The following is a 19417-nucleotide window of genomic DNA, read 5'->3' as shown; positions in this document are numbered from 1 at the left end:
ATACTTCAGAAATATTTAAACTTTATAACTTATTATAAAAATAATAGTTACAGTAATATAAATAATAGTTACCTTCAACTTAATGTTAGATAAACCTTCTTTCTCTATAATACTTCCAGAAAGCTGTATTGCAGAAGGAGAGTAATCAATTCCAGTAATATTAGAGAAACCAAATTTTGCCTAGAGACAGAGAAATAATTTTATACTTTAGTTTGTTAAAGTTTTAAATACTGTTTTACCTATGAATTATAGTATTCCTGGACTGTTTTATTTTTTTAATGTATCAAACGACATAAACCATCCAATAATCTAAAATGTTTAAATTTTATTGTAGAATCTAAAATAGAAACTAAAAGTTTAAATTTATATAATGTGACAATTTATTTTCTTTTATAATATTCGATTTCTTTTTCAAAAGGAAATTCATTTTCTCAAAGAAAACGAGAATATACACATATTTCTGCCCTAAAGCAGAAAAATGCAGTATTAACTTCCAATGCTGATAGCTCTAACTCACACAGAAATCTGTTATACATTTTACTTAACACAATTAGGTTACAGGAATAAATCAAATGCATATGTAATAAATTCTTGCTTTTGAAAATTTTCCTTCGGTGTAATTATAAATCATACAATTCTCCACCAACCACGTGATTATCAACCACCTTACATTTGTATAATATTTTTCGTTTTTGAAATATTTCATACATTCCAATAGACCTTTACAAAAAACCTGTGAGGTAGATTGGGCAGGTATTAATACCCCCGAAGAGTTAAAGAAAGCTCATTGGACTTAAGAGTTTTGAGACCAAACCTGCAGTGCAGCTGTTTACTAACCATATTAACCCATGGAAGGGTGTGTGGAGCCTGAGGCAAAAACATGATGGCCTCTGGTCCTCACCCCAACCAGGATGAACACTGTTAGACCAATCAGGCTAAAAAGGAAATCTGAAGAAGAAAAGAAGTTGCAAAGTAAAGTGTAGCCTGAAATTCTCTTTCTGCTCTTCACCATTTACTAAATGGTTACTTCCTTCAAAACTAGGTAACCTAGGCCAACACTATCCATTAAAAGCTTATTTAGACTTTTCAACCCTAAGTGACTGACTCCTAATCTAAACTCAAGTAACACAATTATTTTCCAGAGCATTTTGTTCCCTTTGATCATTTTTATTTTTAGTCTTAAGGTCTAATATCTCTTCTTTGACGCCAACCTCCTAACCTTTTAGCCATCTCAATCCATATTCTTCAAGGCCTTTGTTTCCTCTCAGTTTCCCTCTTTTCCTTCTCTATCAGACCTAGAATGCAGGATGATTCTATTAATTGACTCTTAGCAGTTCCTTCTTCTCCATGCCTGTTTATTCTTCCCTTAGAATTTATAAAAATCATACATAAATGTTTTAAGTTTCCAGAACAATAATCCTCAAACTATTGCCAACATTTTTCACATTCAATTTCTGGCACTCAGTGAGAAATAAATAGACATTCAAGGAAATAATAAATGACCAAAACCATGGGGGAAAAACTTACATTAGAAAAAGACTCACAGGAGACTCTAATAAAAAAATAATTAGAAACAGACATTTAAACAATTTGGAGAATTGTGACAGAGAACTGAAAACTATAGAAAAGAACCATACAAATAAGAGAAATTTTAAATGCAATCATTGGAACTTCCCTGGTTGCGCAGTGGTTAAGACTCCACACTCCCAATTCAGGGGGCCCAGGTTCAATCCCTGGTCAGGGAACTAGATCCCACATACATGCCACAACTAAAGAGCTGGCGAGCTGCAACTAAGACCCAGTGCAACCAAATAAATAAAATGCAATCATTAAATTAAAATATTCAAGGGTGGGCTTGATAGCAGATTGGACACATACACAAAACACAGTGAAGTGGAAGAAAGGTCAGAAAAAAATACCACTGTTAAGCATAAAATGATAGAAGGATGGAAAATTAAAAACAGGAAAGAACATAAAAGACATAATATGGCACAGTGTAAGATTTAAATATATATAATAGGAGTCTGAGAAAAAGAGGAAGTAAAAATTGGGCAGAAGAGAAAATGGCATATGACTGAGAATTTTCTAATTCTGACAAAGGCTCCCAAGCCACAGATTCAAGAAGCATTATAAACTCAAGGCATGATAAAGCCAAAAACAGTACAGTATAATACATAATAGATCTGACAAAATATCTAATTTATATTACATACAACTAGTATAATATAACTGATGAAAACCAAAAACAGAACAATCTCAAAAGCACTCAGGGAGCAGGGCAGGGGATACAGTGCAACAGACCACCTTCAAAAGACCAGCAATAAGACTGACAGCTGACAATAAGTCATAAAGAACAGAAGCCAGAAAACAACGAAAGGAAAATGCCGATCTAAAATTATATACCCAGCAAAAAAAAAGTATATACATGTATCCATCAAAAATGTAAGTGATCACTGAAAAAGCACCAAATATAAGCAATGATTGTTACCATCACAAAAATACAGAAAACTAAACATTATGTGCCACACAGGCAAATATAAGACTACCTATTAAATTTACTTGTTTTAAAGAAACTGAATTTGATAAAAACCTGTGGATCAGAGGTAAACAAACCTTTTCTTTAAAGGAACGGAGTATAAATATTTTAGGCTTTGCCAGTCATACAATCCCTGTCACAACTACTCAACTCTACTACTGTAGCACATAAGCAGCTGTAGACAATATGTAAATGAATGAATGTAGCTGTATTCTAAGAAATATTTATAAAAACAGGGGAAGCCTAGATTTGACTCATAAACTATAGTTTGCTGACCCTTATTCTATATGTAACTTTCAACCTACAGAAAACAAAGGAGACAGAAAACATGTTAAATGATACTACAGAGACACAATTAGAAAGTCCACACTGTGGTAAATCATTTGGGACTAATAAACTACCTTCTACAACAAATAAATCACCAACTTAAATAAAGAAAAAGTACAGGGAGAACTTAAAAGAGCCTTAGAAGACTATCAACCAACTGCAATACATGGACTCAATAGCAGAACAGAAATGACAAGAAAAGTCAATGAACTTGAAGACACATCAATACTCATAATCAAATCTGATCAACAGAGAGAAAAATAATTGGAAAAAAAATGAACAGAGTTTCAGGGACCTCTGGGACAATACAAAGAGGCCTAACATTGATATTTACAGGCTCCCAAAAGGAAAGAAGACTGTGATGCAGGGAAAAATGAAAACATAAAGGCTGAAAACATCCCAAATTTGGCAAAAGATTTAAGTTCTAAGATTCAAAAACCTCAGTGAACTCCAAACAGGATAAGCAGAAAGAGATCCAAGCAGCAGTACATCATAATTAAACTGCTAAAAACTAAAAGACAATGGAAAAAATCTTGAAAGCATCCAGAAAACTGATACATTACTTAAAGGACACAACAATTCAGAAGACTGCAGATTTCTCATCAAAAACTATGGAGGTCACACATTTTCAAAGCACTGAAAGAACAGTTAATTCAGAATTCCATATTCAGCAAAAACATTCCTCAGAAATAAAGGTGAGATGAAGACGTTCTCAGATGAACAAACACTAAGAAAATTTTTTGCCAGCAAAGCTGCTCTAAAGTCATCCCTGAAGGAAGTTCTTTAGGCAGAAGGTAAATAATACCAAAACAAGCAAACAAACAAACAAACTTGGAATATAAGGAATGAAGAAAAAGGTGCAAAAGGAAATATCTGTGTTAACATAATCAACTACTATTCTCCTTTGTAAGGAAATATTATAGCATTATCCAACAGGATTTTCAATGTATATAAAGGTAACATTTAAGGCAACTGCAATATAGGGACTTCCCTCGTGGTGCAGTAGTTAAGAATCCGCCTGCCAGTGCAAGGGACACAGGTTCGATCCCTGGTCCGGGAAGATCCCACATGCCGAGAAGCAACTAAGCCCGTGTGCCACAACTACTGAGCCTGCGTTCTAGAGCCCATGAGCCACAACTACTGAGCCTGAGTGCCACAGCTACTGAAGCTCTCACACCTAGAGCCTGTGTTTAACAAGAGAAGCCACCACAGTGAGAAGCCTGTGCACCACAACAAATAGTAGCCCCCACTTGCCGCAACTAGAGAAAGCAAGCCCGTGCGCAACAACAAAGACCCAACACAGCCAAAACTAAATAAATTTATATATTAAAACAAACAAACAAACAAAAACATGACCCAACTATATGCTGGCTACAAGAAACTCAATTTAAATATAATGACATAGGCTGGTTCAAAGAGAAAGAATTGAAAAAGATATACCATGCAAAAAGTAATTTATAAACGTTGAACTTCACACCCACAAGGATGGCTATAATCAAAAAGACAGACAATAAAAAGCATTGGTAAGAATATGGAAAATTGGAACTCACACACAGTGCTCATGGAAATGTATAATAATGCAGCCACTGTGAAAACAGTCTAGCAATTTCGGAAAAGGTTAAATATAGAGTAACGATATGAACCTGTGTATATACCCAGCAGAAATGAAAACATATGTCCGCACAAAAATTTATACATGAGTTTTCACAGCATTTTTCATAAAAACCAAAAAGCAGAAACAACTTAAATGTCCATCAACTGGCGAGTGGATAAACAAAATGTGGTAAATCCATCCAACAGAATAGTAATTGGCCAAGAAGAGGAATAAAGTATTGCTACGTGCTACAATGTGGATGAATTTGGAGAACATTATGTTAAACGAAAGAAGCCAGACACAAAAAACTACATGCTGATGATTCCATTTACATGAAATGTCCAGAATAGACAAATCCACAGACAAACAAAATGTAGATGCATGGCTGCCAGGGGCCGCAGGGAATGGGGAGTCAGGAGTGAACCATAAAGAGTATAGGGTTTCTTCTTGGGGTGACGAAAGTCTTCAGGAATTAAAATTGTGGTGATGGCTGTACAAATTTGTGAATATACTAAAAACCACTTTAAAAGGGTAGATTTTATGGCAGGTGGATTACATCTCAATTTTTTTAAAAAGCTGAAGTGGCTTTATTATTAGCATCAAAGTAAAATTCAAAGTAAAGAAAACTACCAATGTTAAAGAGGAGGAACGTTATACATTAATAAATAGGTCAGTTCATCAATACACACACACACACACACACACACAATCCTAAACATGTATGCTCTGAACAACAGAGTTTGAAAATACATGTAGCAAAAACTGACAGAAATAAAAGTTAAAATAGACAAACCTACCAATATGGTCAGACATTACTATTTCCGTAATCATTAGAACTAATAGACATAAAATCAGTAAAGGTAGAGAACTGAAGACCACCACCATCAAACACCATAAATCTAGTTAACATATATAGAATACTCTATCTGGTAACAGCAGAATACACATTTTTTTCAAGTGCACATGAAACATTCACCAAGATGGATATACCCTGGATCATAAAACAAACATATTTAAAAGAATTAAATCGGCACTTCTCTGGTGGTGTAGTGGTTAAGAATCCACCTGCCAATGCAGGGGACACAGGTTTGATCCCTGGTCCAGGAACATCCCACATACTGCAGAGCAACTAGGCCCATGTGCCACAACTACTGAGCCATGTGCCACAACTACTGAAGCCCGTGTGCCTAGAGCCTGTGCTCCTCAACAAGAGAAGCTACTGCACTGAGAAGCGAGCGCAGTGCAGTGAAGAGTAGCCCCAGCTGGCCTCAACTAGAGAAAGCCCACATACAGCAACGAAGACCCAACGCAGCCAAGAAATAAATATATTCATACATACACACATACATAGAATTAAATCATACAAAGTATATTCTTTGACATAATCTAATTAGACTAGAAGTCAGTAACAGAAAGAGAAGAATCCACAACATTTGGAAATTAACAGAATTCTAAATAATCCAAGGATCAATAAAGAAAACCAGAGAATTCCCTGGTGGTCCACGCTTTCACTGCCGGGGGCCCGGGCTCAAGCCCTGGTTGGGGAAATAAGATACCAAAAGATGGGTGGCGTGGCCAAAAAAAAAAAGAAAAGAAAAGAAAGAAAAGAAAAATACAGCATATCAAAATTTGTAGGGTGCAGGAACACCTATAGGAAAATCTATAGCATTTATATCATTAAATGTTTATATGAGAAAAGAAGGAAAGTCTCAAATCAATAATCTAAGCTTCTACCTTAAGAAGCTAGAAAAAAAAGAGCAAGAATAAATTAGAAGCAAAAAGAATGAAAAAATAATAAAATTTAGAGCAGAACTAATGGAAACTGAAAACATAAAAACAACAGTCAATGAAAATGAAAACAAAAGCTAGTTTTCATAAAAGATAGAAAAATGAATCTCTAGTATCACTATCAAAGAAAAAAAGAAGAGACAAGTTACCAATATTAGGAATGAACAAGGGGATTTCAATACAGACTCCACAGACATAAAAAGAATAAGAGATACCATGCAGAACTCTACACATAAATTCAAAATAGGCTAATTCCTCAAAAACCACAAACCATTCAAACTCACTCAAATAAAATAACCTAAATAAGACTGTGACTAGTAAAGAAATTTAACTCATATTTTAAACCTTCAGAAAAGAAATCTCCAGATTAAATGGTTTAATTGCAAATTCTACCAAACATTCAAGAAGAAATAACACTAGCGCTACACAATATTTTCAAAAAATTTAAAAACGAGGGAATGCTTGCCTGCTCATTTTATACGCTCATCAATGCCCTGAGGCCAAAACCAAATAAAGACAGTACAGGACTGCAGGGAAACTTCAGACCAATATCACTCAAGAATACAGATGTAGGGACTCCCCAGGCAGTCCAGTGGTTAAAGTTTGAGTTCCAATGCAGGGGGTGTGGGTTCGATCTCTGAATGGGAACCCACGTGCCTAGCAGCCAAAAAACCAAAACGTAAAACAGAAGCAATATTGTAATAAATTCAATAAAGACTTTAAAAAGGTCCACATCAAAAAGAATCTTAAAAAAAAATACAGAAGTAAAAGTTCTCAATAAAGTATTAACAAATTGAATCTAGCAATACAGAAACAGAATTATACATTATGACCAAATGGGGCTTATTCCACAAGTGCAATACTGGCTCAGTATCTGAAAGTCAATCAATATAATCTCTCATATTAAGTCTAAAGGAAAAATCTTATGATTATATTCATTGATAAAAAAAATTTTTCATTTTTTTTTATAAAATTCAACAGCCATCCTAGAAATTACAAGGGAACTTCTTCAGCCTGATAAAGGGCACCTAAAAAAATCCTGCAGCTAACATCATACTTAATGGTGAAAAACTGAAGACTTTCCCCCCTACGGTGGCAACGAGGCAGGAATGTGCCGCCTCCAGTCCTAGTCAATACTGTATTGGAAGACCTACACAGTGTAATCAGGCAAGGAGAAAAAAAAAAAAAGGCACACACATTGGAAAGAATGAAATAAAACTGCCCCTATTCACAAATAACATGATTGTCTACATACAAAATTCCAGAAAATCTACCAAAAAATTCCTAGAACTAATAAAATACAAGATTACAGGATACAAGAGCAACACACAAAAATTAACCATATTTCTAGCAACAAACAACTGGAAACTGAATTTCAAAAAGCAATACCATTTTAAATACTCCAAAAAAAAATACATAGGTATAAGTCTAAAAAATATGTACAGGATCTACATGCCCAATGAAAACTAAAAAATGCTGATGAAAGAAATCAAGAAATCTAAGGGAAGGGACAAATCATGTTCATGAATTGGAAGACTGAAGATGGTAAAGATTCTCCTCAAATTACAGGTTTAGCTCAATTTCAATCAAATTTTCAACATGGGTTCTTTTGTAGATACTTACAAACTGATTCTTAACTTTATTTGGAAAGGTAAAGGAACTAAAATGGCCAAAATAACATTTGAAAAAGAATAAAGTTGAAAGAATCACACTGCCCAACTTTAAGATGTACTGAAAAGCTACACTAATCAAGATATAGCATCCAGAGGATGTCACCATGAATTCTTCCCAACATTTAAGAAAGAAGCAAAGCCAACCTTACAAAAATCCTCTGAAAAAATAGAGACAATTCTCAACCTCTCTTAGAGTTAGACCAGCATAGCCTTGATACAAAAACTACACATTAAAATTGCAAGTAGGGAAAAATAGTGGCTAATCTCTCTCATGAAGTCATATAATTCCTAAATAGAATACTCTCAAATCAAATCCAGCAACATATGAAAAGGATAATACACCACAATCAAACTTGGTTTACCTCAAGAATGGAAGTTTAACACTGAACAATCAATCACTAAAATTATCTCAATAACAACATCAATTAAAAAAAAATTGAGGGGCTTCCCTGATGGCACAGTGGTTAAGAATCCACCTGCCAATGCAGCAGACACGGGATCAATCCCGGGTCCGGGAAGATCCCATGTGCCTCAGAACAACTAAGCGCGTGCGCCACAACTACTAAGCCTGTGCTCTAGAGCCTATGAGCCACAACTACTGAAGCCCGCATGCCTAGAGCCTGTGGTCCACAAGAAGAGAAGCCACAGCAATGAAGAGTAGCCCCCACTCGCCACAACTAGAGAAAGGCCGTGTGCAGCAATGAAGACCCAACACAGTCAACAAATAAATAATTTATTTTAAAAAATTAAAAATTGAAAAAATTGAGGACCCCAACCAAAATCAAGCAATTCAACTCTAACAGAATCAAGAAGAAAAATCATCTGATCATATCAATGAAAATCAAAGAAAGCAACTGATCAAGTTCAACACCCATTATGATTAAAAACTTAACAAACTAGAGTATAAAGGAACATCCTCAATCTGAATGACTATAAAAGCCTAGAGCTAACATCATATTTAACAGTGAAATATTAGAAGCTTTCCTCTTATAACAGGCAGTTAGAAGGCCATCTGCCTTCAGAATTTCTCTTCAACGTTGACCTGAGAGTACACAGCATTTTAATAAACAAAATATTAAGAATGAAATAGAACAAATACAACAATTATTTACACATGACATGACAGTCTTTATAGAAAATCCAAAAGACTATAAACTATTAATGTGTGAATTACTGGATACAAGATCAATGTAAAAGTCTGTTGTACTTATATATATTAGCAATAAACTATTAGAAAATGCAATCTTAAAAGCATAACTATAACAATTACAACAACATAAAAATCTAGGAATCAACCAAGGAAAATATTGGGTTGGCCAAAAAGTTCATTCGATTTTAAGTAAAAATAAAAGACACATTTTTCATTTTCACCAAGAACTTTACTGAACAACATATTCATTAACCAAGCAAACTTCTGGTCAACCCAATATGTAAGATCTCTACAGGAAAAAGGACAAAATACTACTGAGAGAAAGTTAAGAGCTAAATAAATGGAGGCACACACCATGTTCATGGACTCAGAGACGCACTACTATAAAGATGTTAATCCTCCTCAAACTGATCCACAAATTCAATACAATCCTAGTCAAAATTCCAGGGTAGGATTTTTTCCTGAGAAGCAATAAGATGATTCTAAAATTTAAATAAATATGCAAAGAGCTAACTAACAATATACAAGACAACAGCGGAAAAGATACCAAAGTTGAAGAACTTACATTAACCAAATAGGAAGACTTATAAAGCTGCAGTAATTAGGACAACCTGGCACTGGTACAAGGATAAACAAACAGACTCAAAGGAATAGAGGATCCAGAAACAGACCTAAACATATACCATTCCCTGACTTATGACACAGGTACCACTACAGTGCAGTGGGGGAAAGGACAGACATTTCAGTAAGTGGTGCTGGATTATCTCAATATTCATAGGGGGAAAAAAAACCTTGACTCTACCTTATGACATACACAGCAATTAATCGGGACCTAAATGTGAAAAGGAAAACAACAAAGCTTCTAGAAGAACATATAGGAAAATATCTTTTTGACTCTGGGTAGGCAGATTTACTACACAATATTCAAAAGCACTATTTTTAAATGATATATTAAACTTTAGTAAAATTAAAGAACTTTTGTTCATCAAAAGTTACTACTATGGGGACTTCCCTCGTGGTCCAGTGGTTAAGACTCCACACTCCCAATGCAGGGGCCTGGGTTCAATTCCTAGTCAGGAAACTAGATCCCACATGTTGTAACTAAGATTCTGATGCAGCCAAATAAATATTTTATTTAAAAAGAGATGCTATTTCGAAAGTGAAGAGACAAGCGACACGTTAGATACAAAGGTTATATACAGAGTATATAAAGAACTCCTACAAATCCATAAGAAAAAGGCAACCCAATTTTTAGTAGGCAAAAGCTTGAATAGGCATTTCACAAAAAAGAATAGCCAAATAGCCAGAAAGCATATGAAAACATGCTCAATATCTTTAGTCATCAGGGAAATGAGAATAAAACCACAAGATGCCACTACACACCTCCCAGAATCACTGAAACTGGATAAGCTGATGAGAGCAGGTGTTGGCAAGGATGTAGAGCACCTAGAATTCTCACACACTGCCAGTTAGAGTGCAAATCCTACAACCAATTTGGAAAACTGTTTGGCAGTATTCATAATAACACAGCACTGGAAATGAGTCAAACGACCATCAACAGGAGAATGAATGAATAAAAGGAATGAATGACAATCAATAAATAAGCTGCGGTATTTTCATATAGTACAGTACTAACCACAAAGAAATGAAGCAATCTAGTGCTACACACAGCATGAAAGAACATGGATAAACCTCATAAATCCATATTCAGCAAAAGAAGCCATATCAAAAAAAGTGCATACCCAAAGACACTATTCACATCAAGTCAAAAAGAGGCAAAACTCAGTGAAATGGAAAAAGGATAACCTTTTTAACAAATGACAATGGAACAATTGAACATTCACATGCCAAAAAAAAAAAAATTAACCCCATCTCAAATCAACATCATTAGTCATTAGGAAAATGCTAATTAAAACCACAATGAGAAACCAGTACAGCTGATATCAAAAATACCCTAACTTTGGATGACAGAAGTCATAATACTCATCACCTTTAGGAGTGAGTGTGAGGGGATATAAGGGGGCTTTTTCTATGGGGGGTTTTTCTTGATCAGGTTGGTGAGTTACACTAAAGTGTTCATTTTGTAAAAGCTGTACACTTATGACCTATTCACTTTTCTACATGGTTATTATACTTTATTCAATAAGTTCACATTAAAAAAGAAAAAAATTTCCCAAAGCAACTCCACATCTAGATGGCTTCACCAGTGAATTCTACCAAACATTTAAGGAAGAAAAAACAATTGTCAACAAACTCTTTTAAAAAATAGATTCTCATTTAATGATGTTAGCATAAATTGATACCAAACCCTGACAAGGACACTACAAGAAAGGAAAATTACAGGACAATCTCCCTCATGGACAAAGTTGCAAAAATCCTAAACAAAATATTAACAAACTGAATCCAGTAATACAGATATATATGTTGGATTTATTCCAGAAATGCACTTAACATTTGAAAGTGATCAATGTAATTCACCTACATGAAGAGAATAAAGGAGAAAATTCATATGATTACATAAACAGATACAGGAAAAATATTTAATCATCAACACTACCACGCGCGCGCGCACACACACACTCTTAGCAAAGGAGAAACAGGAGGAAACGTCTTTAGTCTGATAAGAGTTATCTACAAAACAAACTAACTTACAAGATATCATACCTAGCTGTGAAACAGTGAATATATTCTCTGAAAAGGGCAAAAAAGACAAGGGTGACTTCTGTCATCACTTCTTTTCAACATTCTCCCAAAGGTCCCAAACAGTGTAATAAGGGACAAAAGTTACAAAGGATTGGAAAGGAAGAAATAAAACTACCATTATTTATAGTTTGCATATTTTTATATATGTAGAAAACATAAAGGAATTCTATAGTTAAAGTATTAGTCTCAATGAATAAATCATTAACCTCTACAAGTAAGCTAGAAAAATCCAAAAGAATCTACAGGTAAACACCAGAATGAATAAATGAAATTGTCGTATAATCATACAAAGGAGTTATGTATGGCCACAAAAATGAATGAATTCCTATGTGCAACAAGGTTAGTGAATCTCACAGAATGCTGAGCGAAAGACACTAGAAAGAATACACACTGAAGGCTTCCATTATATATCCAAAACAGGCAAATTAATCTATGATGTTAAAACTCCTCGTGGTTACCTTCAGAGGTAATTTTTTTTTTTTATTTTTTTATTTTTTTGGGGGGTACACCAGGTTCAATCAACTGTTTTTATACACATATCCCCATATTCCCTCCCTTCCTTGACGCCACCCCTCGAGTCCCCCCCACCCTCCCTGCCCCAGTCCTCTAAGGCATCTTCCATCCTCGAGTTGGACTCCCTTTGTTATATAACAACTCCTTCAGAGGTAATTTAGAGAGGATTCAAGGAGGTGTTTCTACAGTCTGTAATATTCTATTCCTTGATTAGGGTGATTGGTGTGTTCACTTTGTGATAATTCTTTGAGCCATACTCTTTTGATTTGCACACTCTAATGTACACACGCTCTCCTCATTTCAAAAAAATTGATTCCAATCACAATTTTTTCTAATCACATTTTACTGCTTTAGACACTAATTGCTCCCCAGAGCCTAAAAGTAAAATCGAAGCTCTTAGGCTGGGCAGATGAGATGGCTCCTACCTTTACTCTAATTCTCATCTCTGTCTATCTCACACATACACTTTATATTCTAATTTACCAAATTATTTACAGGGCCAGAACATGGTACGCTGCTTCAAACCTTCATGCCTTTAGATACTGTTTCCACTTCTTGAAATTCTCTCCCTCTTTACACTTTACCCACACTCAACACAATTTCCACCCAACCTGGATATTAGCTCCTCCAAGACCCTTCCTATCCCTCTTCCCCAAATCACTCGCTTTAATCACTCCCTTTCCTATACTCTGTGTATCTATCATTGCACACGTCAAGCTATAGCATTAGCCATTTATGTCTGTGTCAGTCTATCCTCTCTTATACTGTGAACAACTCAATCACAAGGTCTAAATTTTCATATTGCCAATGCCTAGCACAAGGCTTGGCAGGTGATAGTCACTTAATAAATTTCATGTTACGTATATATCCTTGCAAACTGAAGCAGTAAAACCATCTAGGATGAAGCCTAAGTCTTACACTTCCTCCACAGCACTTGGCACAGCAATGAATGCACTACAGGCATGTAACAGTGATGGTTTAGCTAGTAGTAGAACCTGTACCAAAACTCAGTGCCATGGACAAAATGCTCTTTACAAACCATATGCAAAACACTCTTCAAACCATATGCTCACCTAAGAAAAGGGATCTTTGTCCTACTGGAAGTGCAAAAACTCATCTTCCTTTTATACATACAGATTTCCAGAGTTTGAGCTAGAAGAAACCAATAGAGATCACCTAGTCAAAATCTTTACAAAAGAACTGAAGCCCAGAAAAAAAAGTGGCTTGCTCAAGGTCGAGACAACAGAAAGAAAGGCCAAGACTAGATCCCCTGGCTTCTTTTTCATTTAGTGCTTTCTCACAGCCCATGCAGCCTCCCTTTTGTACCATGTGACTTCTCAAAGTAAGTGATACGACTGCTTTACTAGTTTAGACTTAGATAGCTAGTATCCTCAGCTGCAAGATTTTTTTCTTAATTTCATTTTTAAATTTGGCTCTAACACATGAATACTAATAGTACCAACAAGTTCAACCAGGAAAACACCATTTCCAGTTCCAATGTCAAGCACTGAAGTATCCAATGGGATCTTGTGTTTCTGCATCCACCTTATTAGTCGAGTCATACTCTCTTCTCCAAACCTATTAGAAACAGAGAATCAATTAATCAAATAACAGAGGGATAGAGAACAAAGGCTACAACTACACTCTACTTAAGCAGCTTATTCCATATGCTCAATTAAATCTTTTTTGAAAGTAAGAAATAATATCTGTAACTGCTTAATCTTCATCTCTACTATTATTTAGAAGAAAACACCCCCAAGAATAGAACAGAATAGATAAGGTTGCTATGTTACTTATTAATGTTTCTCTACATCAGCATTAATACTCATACATGTTGGTGGCTCAAAACTGCATTGCTTATTTAAAAAAGGACAATTATAGAATAAGGGTTATTTCCCAATACTGTTATCAAATTTAAATCTGGGCCATTAAAAGAGAAAAGAGAGAGATTCTTTAAATCTACCCACTAAAGAAGCAGAACCAGAATCAGTCCAAGGTTCCCAAGATTTCTAGGCTTTCTCTGAGATAAGCACATAAAAGATACACACGAACCTACACAATCTTCTGGATCATAAGCCCACTACTTTTTCTAACTCACCAGATTTCTCCTGTATCTCCATATTCTTGGAAAGTTTGCAGTTCTCTCTCATAGACAGCATCCCAACTATATGAATAATCAAATGCAAAGCAAATTATTGAATTAAACTGTATGATGAATTAAGTGTATATTTCTAATACATTGCTGGGATAGTTATGACAGAAATTTAAAACATTATTAGTGTTGATACGTGCACATCGCTCCATCTCTCAACATCCTTGTGTTAAAAGAATGAAAGAATAAGTTTATACATATAAAACACAATGCCTGACATTTAAAACGTTATGTTTTAGCTTAAAAAATACAAAGAAGTATCTCTCCAAGGATCCCTAAGTCCCAAACACAAGTCCAAAACTTGACTGTACAAGCATAGCATCATTACAGCACATTTCAATCTAAAATGTTAAGTCACAAGAATTTGCCACCAATTAGGTGGTTACTCACAAAGGAATTCACCAATGACAAGCTCCGCTTAAAGGTTAAGTTTTAAGACTTACTCTTACTCCTTTTAAGGACTCTTCCCCCATCAACTGCTGTCTCTTCCTATTTCATGTCTCTAGAATCCCTGCTCCCCCTCCAAGTTACTTCTCATTCTTACCTTTCCCCACAGTCATTCATTCATCCACCTATCATTCCGTTAATTACTGAGAGTCTTAAGTCAGATCACTTTCTCCTACCCCAAGATGCTCACTATCTCCTCGCCCACTCCTTAGACCATTCCCTCCACTCCCACCCCTTCCAGCTTCCACGTTCCTGCCCTCGTCCCCTTCACTTTTTCTGCTCTCTAGCCGGGCAGTTCTCCCCGGGCCTCCCACCCTCGCCCACCAGCCCTATTCGTCAGCCTCTCCCTCTTTCCCTTTCCTCAAGCCTGCCCCAAAGGTTCAAGACCCCTAAAGAGCCCCCTCAAGAGCTTCAGTGTCCGTCCCGCACCCCACAGGCCCCTTAGACGTCAACCCCGTGAAGGGCCTCCTTACAGCCCCCAGCGTGGTCCCTCGGATTCCATCCCTACGGTCCCCCGGACCCTTGCCCAAGCCGGCCCCTTCAGGCTTTCTCCCGCCACGCCCCCTAAGCTCTCCCCATCTTCCCGGGCCCCCAAGGCCCCATCACCCCGTCCCCTCCCGGGGCCCAGTCCAGGCAGCGCCGCCCACCCTCCCCTGCCCCGCGCCACACTCACTGCTCTCGGGTCCCCAGCGCAGACGGGACGAAGCCATCCCCTCCAGGACTGCCCCCTCCGGGACTGCCCCCTCCGGACAGCGCCGCGGCCCCAGCGCCGCCGTCGTCGTCGTCGGCGCTCCCGCTCATCGCCCTCCGCGCCCCGGACAGCCGTTGGGGCCGCCATAGAGACGTGGCGCGGGCAGAGCGGACGGGCGGGCTGGCGCCTCTAGGAGGCAGGAGGCAGCCCTCTCTACTGCTCCCGGCCCCCGAAGGGGTCTGCAGTCCCGCGCTTCTCCCGGCGCTACCTTGGTCCCGATTCCCGGGTCCCAAGCCCAGGAGTGGGCGGGGCTGGGCCTCGCTTGAGTCCCCACTCTCCCTCCAGCCAGCGTCAGATGCACCCCCTTCTTCGAGGTGCCCGCCTAAGCGCCACTATATTTGGGGACTGCGGTTTGTGAGGTACTATTCAAGGTATTGCATTTGGGAAAAAGGCTGGCGGTGGGGGAGCCACGCTAAATACCTAAGCCGACGCTGCTCAACCCAAATGTACAAATCACCTCATCTCTCCACGGCATGGGCAGATCTAGAAATGCGTGGGACAATGCATCGCATTATTTGGCTTTTCCTGCCCAAGGCTAATTCCATTTGTGGCTGGCATTCTGCCTTGAAAATAGCACTCTGGCTTCTTCTGACTTGACGTCACTGGTGGACAAGGGAATTTATGCCCAGTGAAATGAATGCCCTAGGACACCCGCCCCCCTCCCCACCCTCCCATGTAGGCCAATCACGGGTATCAGAGTACTAAGTGAAAAGAAAGCTCTAAGTGAAAGTCAAGATGCTCCTCTCAGCTCTCCCCCTAACCAGCCCCCTGGCCCTATCCAAGACTCTTAACCTCTGTGTGCTTCAATTTCCTCACTTGCACCTTGCTGGTAATAGACTGCTCCCAACCAGTGAATCTGAGATTCATCCACCTCTTGGTGAGACTGACATTGGAAGTTCTGCAGCATAATGCCAGAGGTCTTAAGGGCCAAAGGTATGGGGGGGACTTCTGTAGCAGCAATGAAATACTGGTAGTCCGATGTCCTAGGCAAGAATCTCAAAGGCTCCTAGCAAGGCTGCCTTCCAACCAAAACGCATGTTTCCTAGGTCACGTTTCGGTTGACATGGCAGACAGAAGCCCAATAACAAGTCCCTGGAGGTAAGCAGCATCGACAGTTGCCTTTCCAGCTCACAGAAATCCCGCTTAGAACGGCATGTGCATCTCCTCTGATGTAAGACATTCCAAGATCGTCAGGCACCCGCTGGTGATAGAATACAGTAAAAGAAAGATGGGAATCTATGTGTATAGCGATTAAAGAACTCAAGAAAGTGCGTAAGTAACCTTATTACAGAGTAATAAAACCACCATATGCCACAGCCAATTAGTGCTGCCCTGAGCCAGTGGTTGTTTTGATCTTTTCTAGACTCGATGCTCAAGAGAGTAAACTTGAATGTGACTGAGTGGGTTTTAAAAAGTTCTAGGTACTAATTAAGAAGCACCCATGAAAGATAAGGCCGTCTTCAATCTGATATCTTGCCAACACTTAAGATGTTTTTGCTGTGTTTGATGAATGCTGTAAACAGTTGCTGGTATGGAGCCCTGGAAGAAACCACGGTTTATACAGAGTTCCTTCTCTGGCTGCTGGATTACTCTGGGTGTTTAGTCCTGAAGGCTGAGTGGGGCACCACCTCCAATCTCCCAGGGCAACAGATTCTTGGGGGGGGGGGGGGGGGGAGAAGCTGGAATGTGCCAAGTCAAGTGCCCATTCCACAAGGCAGGAGGGAGACTCTGAGGGTACTCTGAGTTGCCTGTCTCCCTCTCACTCTCACTCTGCCAATCCCTGCAGCCTGGAACTCTACTCACCTACAACTTCTCTCAAACTATGTTTTCAGGAGTTCTCAAATGCTCCCCAGTTGGCAAAATAAAGGTCAAGTTCCAGGCGATCCTGGTTAGGGACAGAAGGGAAGGATTCTCTGAGAGGGTAGCACTGAGTGAAAACCTAAAAGAGTTTCTCACAGGTTGTGTCCTCAGAGAAGCAGAGTGTAAGACTGAGATGAACATGGAAGAAGTTTATTAGGGAATGCTCTCAAGATCACCACCTATTGGGGAAGAGAGAAAAGCAGGGTTGGACAGAAGAAATAGGCTGGGGTACCATCACGACCAAGCCTCAGCTAACACTCTCTTCCCTGACAGGGCATTGAAGCTGGGATGATCCTTTGGAATTTTCAGGTTGGATTGAAGGATGTGGGCCTTTGTTCATCTACATTGACCAGGCCTTGAGTGCTTGTTTGCCCAGAAAACGAGGATTGACCTTGGGTAATGAGACCCTTCCTCGAAGGATAATTCCAGGAGAGGGCTGTCAGCCGACATCCTCCCCAGCAACTGGGATAATAATTCAATCAGTCCTGCAAGGGGAGGTCTGCATCACACATCGCCACATTTAGAGCAGAGATAATGGAATAAACCTTGCAGCTTTCTGGAAGAAGAGCATTCCAGGCAAAGGGAACAGTAAGTGCAAAGCCCCTGAGGTAGAATGAGATAGGGGTATCCAGGAAGCAGAAAGAAGACTCGTGTAGCTCCAGCAGAGTGAACAAAGGGGACAGCAACAGGAAATGAAGGAGTCAGGTCATTGTAAGGTTTGGGATGTGCCCAAGAAGCAACATGATTTAAATTTAAGTTTTGGCGTGACAATTTTGGCTGGAATGTTGAGAACAGATTTGGCAGGGAAAGGGTTAAAGGAAGGCAGACGTGGGCACACAGGGTTTCTCAACCCCATTCGATTGACATTTGGGATGGGACGAGTCTTTGTTGTGAGGGGCTGTCCTGTGCATTGTAGGATGGTTAGTAGCATCCTCTGCCTCTAACCAGTGGCACCCTCCTCCCACCCCCGAGGTGTGAGGTCCAAACGTATCTCATTTTTGTCAAATGTCCCATGGGGCAAAATTGCCTCCAGTTCAGACCCCTTGAGTTAGCGGCTGTTACAGTGATCCAGCAGAAAGATCATGATAGCTTGGACCACTGTGATGGGGATGCTGGTGGTGAGCTGTAGAATTCGGGATCTATTTTGAAAACTGTGCTGACTGATCAAAGGGAGCACCAGGAATATTCCCAGGCTGTTGGCCTGTGCAGCTGTCAGGAAACGGTTCTGTTTGCTGCCTTCGGAAAAAGTGTGGTAGAAGGAGTTTGGTGAGAGATTAAAGTCCCAGTTTTGAACCTGGAAGACTGAACAAATTGAAGAATAATGAAAGGTTAGTTCCTTCTCTGAGGTTAGTTGTAGTTCATGTTCACTGTTATTTATTATTTATGTTGTTTTTATCTTCTTTGATTTTTCATTAAATTTGTCTTCTCTTGTACCCAGAATCCAATTGCTTCTTAACACCTCCACGGCTACCGCCATCTCGCTTCTAGCCGTCCCCAAAGCATTGTCATCCAGCGTCGGGGTTATTGTGACAGCCCTTCCCCGGCACTATATCCTGGACATTGCAGCCAGAGGGGTCATGTGAACATTGAAATCACATCATGTTACTTCTACGTCAAACCCCAAACCCGAATCAACTCCCTCCTTTCTCCTTGAGCATAGAAAATGCTGGCTTTTAATACTAAAAGTTTCGTTTGCAAAGAGAAAAAAAACAGTTTGAGGAACTACCAAGAGAAGAGGCAGTGGTCTGGGACGCGCAGAGCGCGAGACCCACGCGGAAGACAGCGCTTGGGTCGGTTCTGACCGCGTATACCTGCGCTTCTCAGCCCTCACTCCCCGGCGCTCAGGCACCCTGGCCCTCCCCCACCGAAGACTTCATTTCCCAGGATGCCAAGGGGCGGGGCCGACCGGAAGGCTCTGTGCCC

The 19417-nt window shown here is 39.1% G+C and overlaps 1 protein-coding gene across 8 annotated transcripts in view; it reads right to left on the bottom strand.

The window, feature by feature from the left end:
* Positions 1-15723, bottom strand: part of EEF1AKMT2 (EEF1A lysine methyltransferase 2) — a 71141-nt gene extending 55418 nt beyond the window's left edge. For 3 of the 8 annotated variants that reach the window (XR_009053716.1, XR_009053717.1, XM_057734968.1), the window contains exons 1-6: positions 15557-15723; positions 14383-14448; positions 13744-13862; positions 13358-13436; positions 1528-1552; positions 73-180 (exon numbers count right to left, since the gene is read on the bottom strand). Coding sequence is in view for 6 of the 8 variants with exons in the window: in XM_057734968.1 (XP_057590951.1) it covers positions 73-180; positions 1528-1552; positions 13358-13436; positions 13744-13862; positions 14383-14448; positions 15557-15684 (525 nt within the window). In the remaining 2 variants the exon portion in view is untranslated. Of the gene's footprint in view, positions 1-72; positions 181-1527; positions 1553-13357; positions 13437-13743; positions 13863-14382; positions 14449-15556 lie in introns of those variants that run through there. The other 5 variants (XM_057734973.1, XM_057734970.1, XM_057734969.1 and 2 more) reach the window with 4 other exon arrangements.
* Between the last annotated feature and the right edge of the window lie 3694 nt (positions 15724-19417).

The sequence above is a fragment of the Hippopotamus amphibius genome, chromosome 5 (assembly GCF_030028045.1).
Source record: "Hippopotamus amphibius kiboko isolate mHipAmp2 chromosome 5, mHipAmp2.hap2, whole genome shotgun sequence".
Lineage (NCBI taxonomy): Eukaryota > Metazoa > Chordata > Mammalia > Artiodactyla > Hippopotamidae > Hippopotamus > Hippopotamus amphibius.
This window is presented reverse-complemented; position numbering and strand designations above follow the sequence as displayed.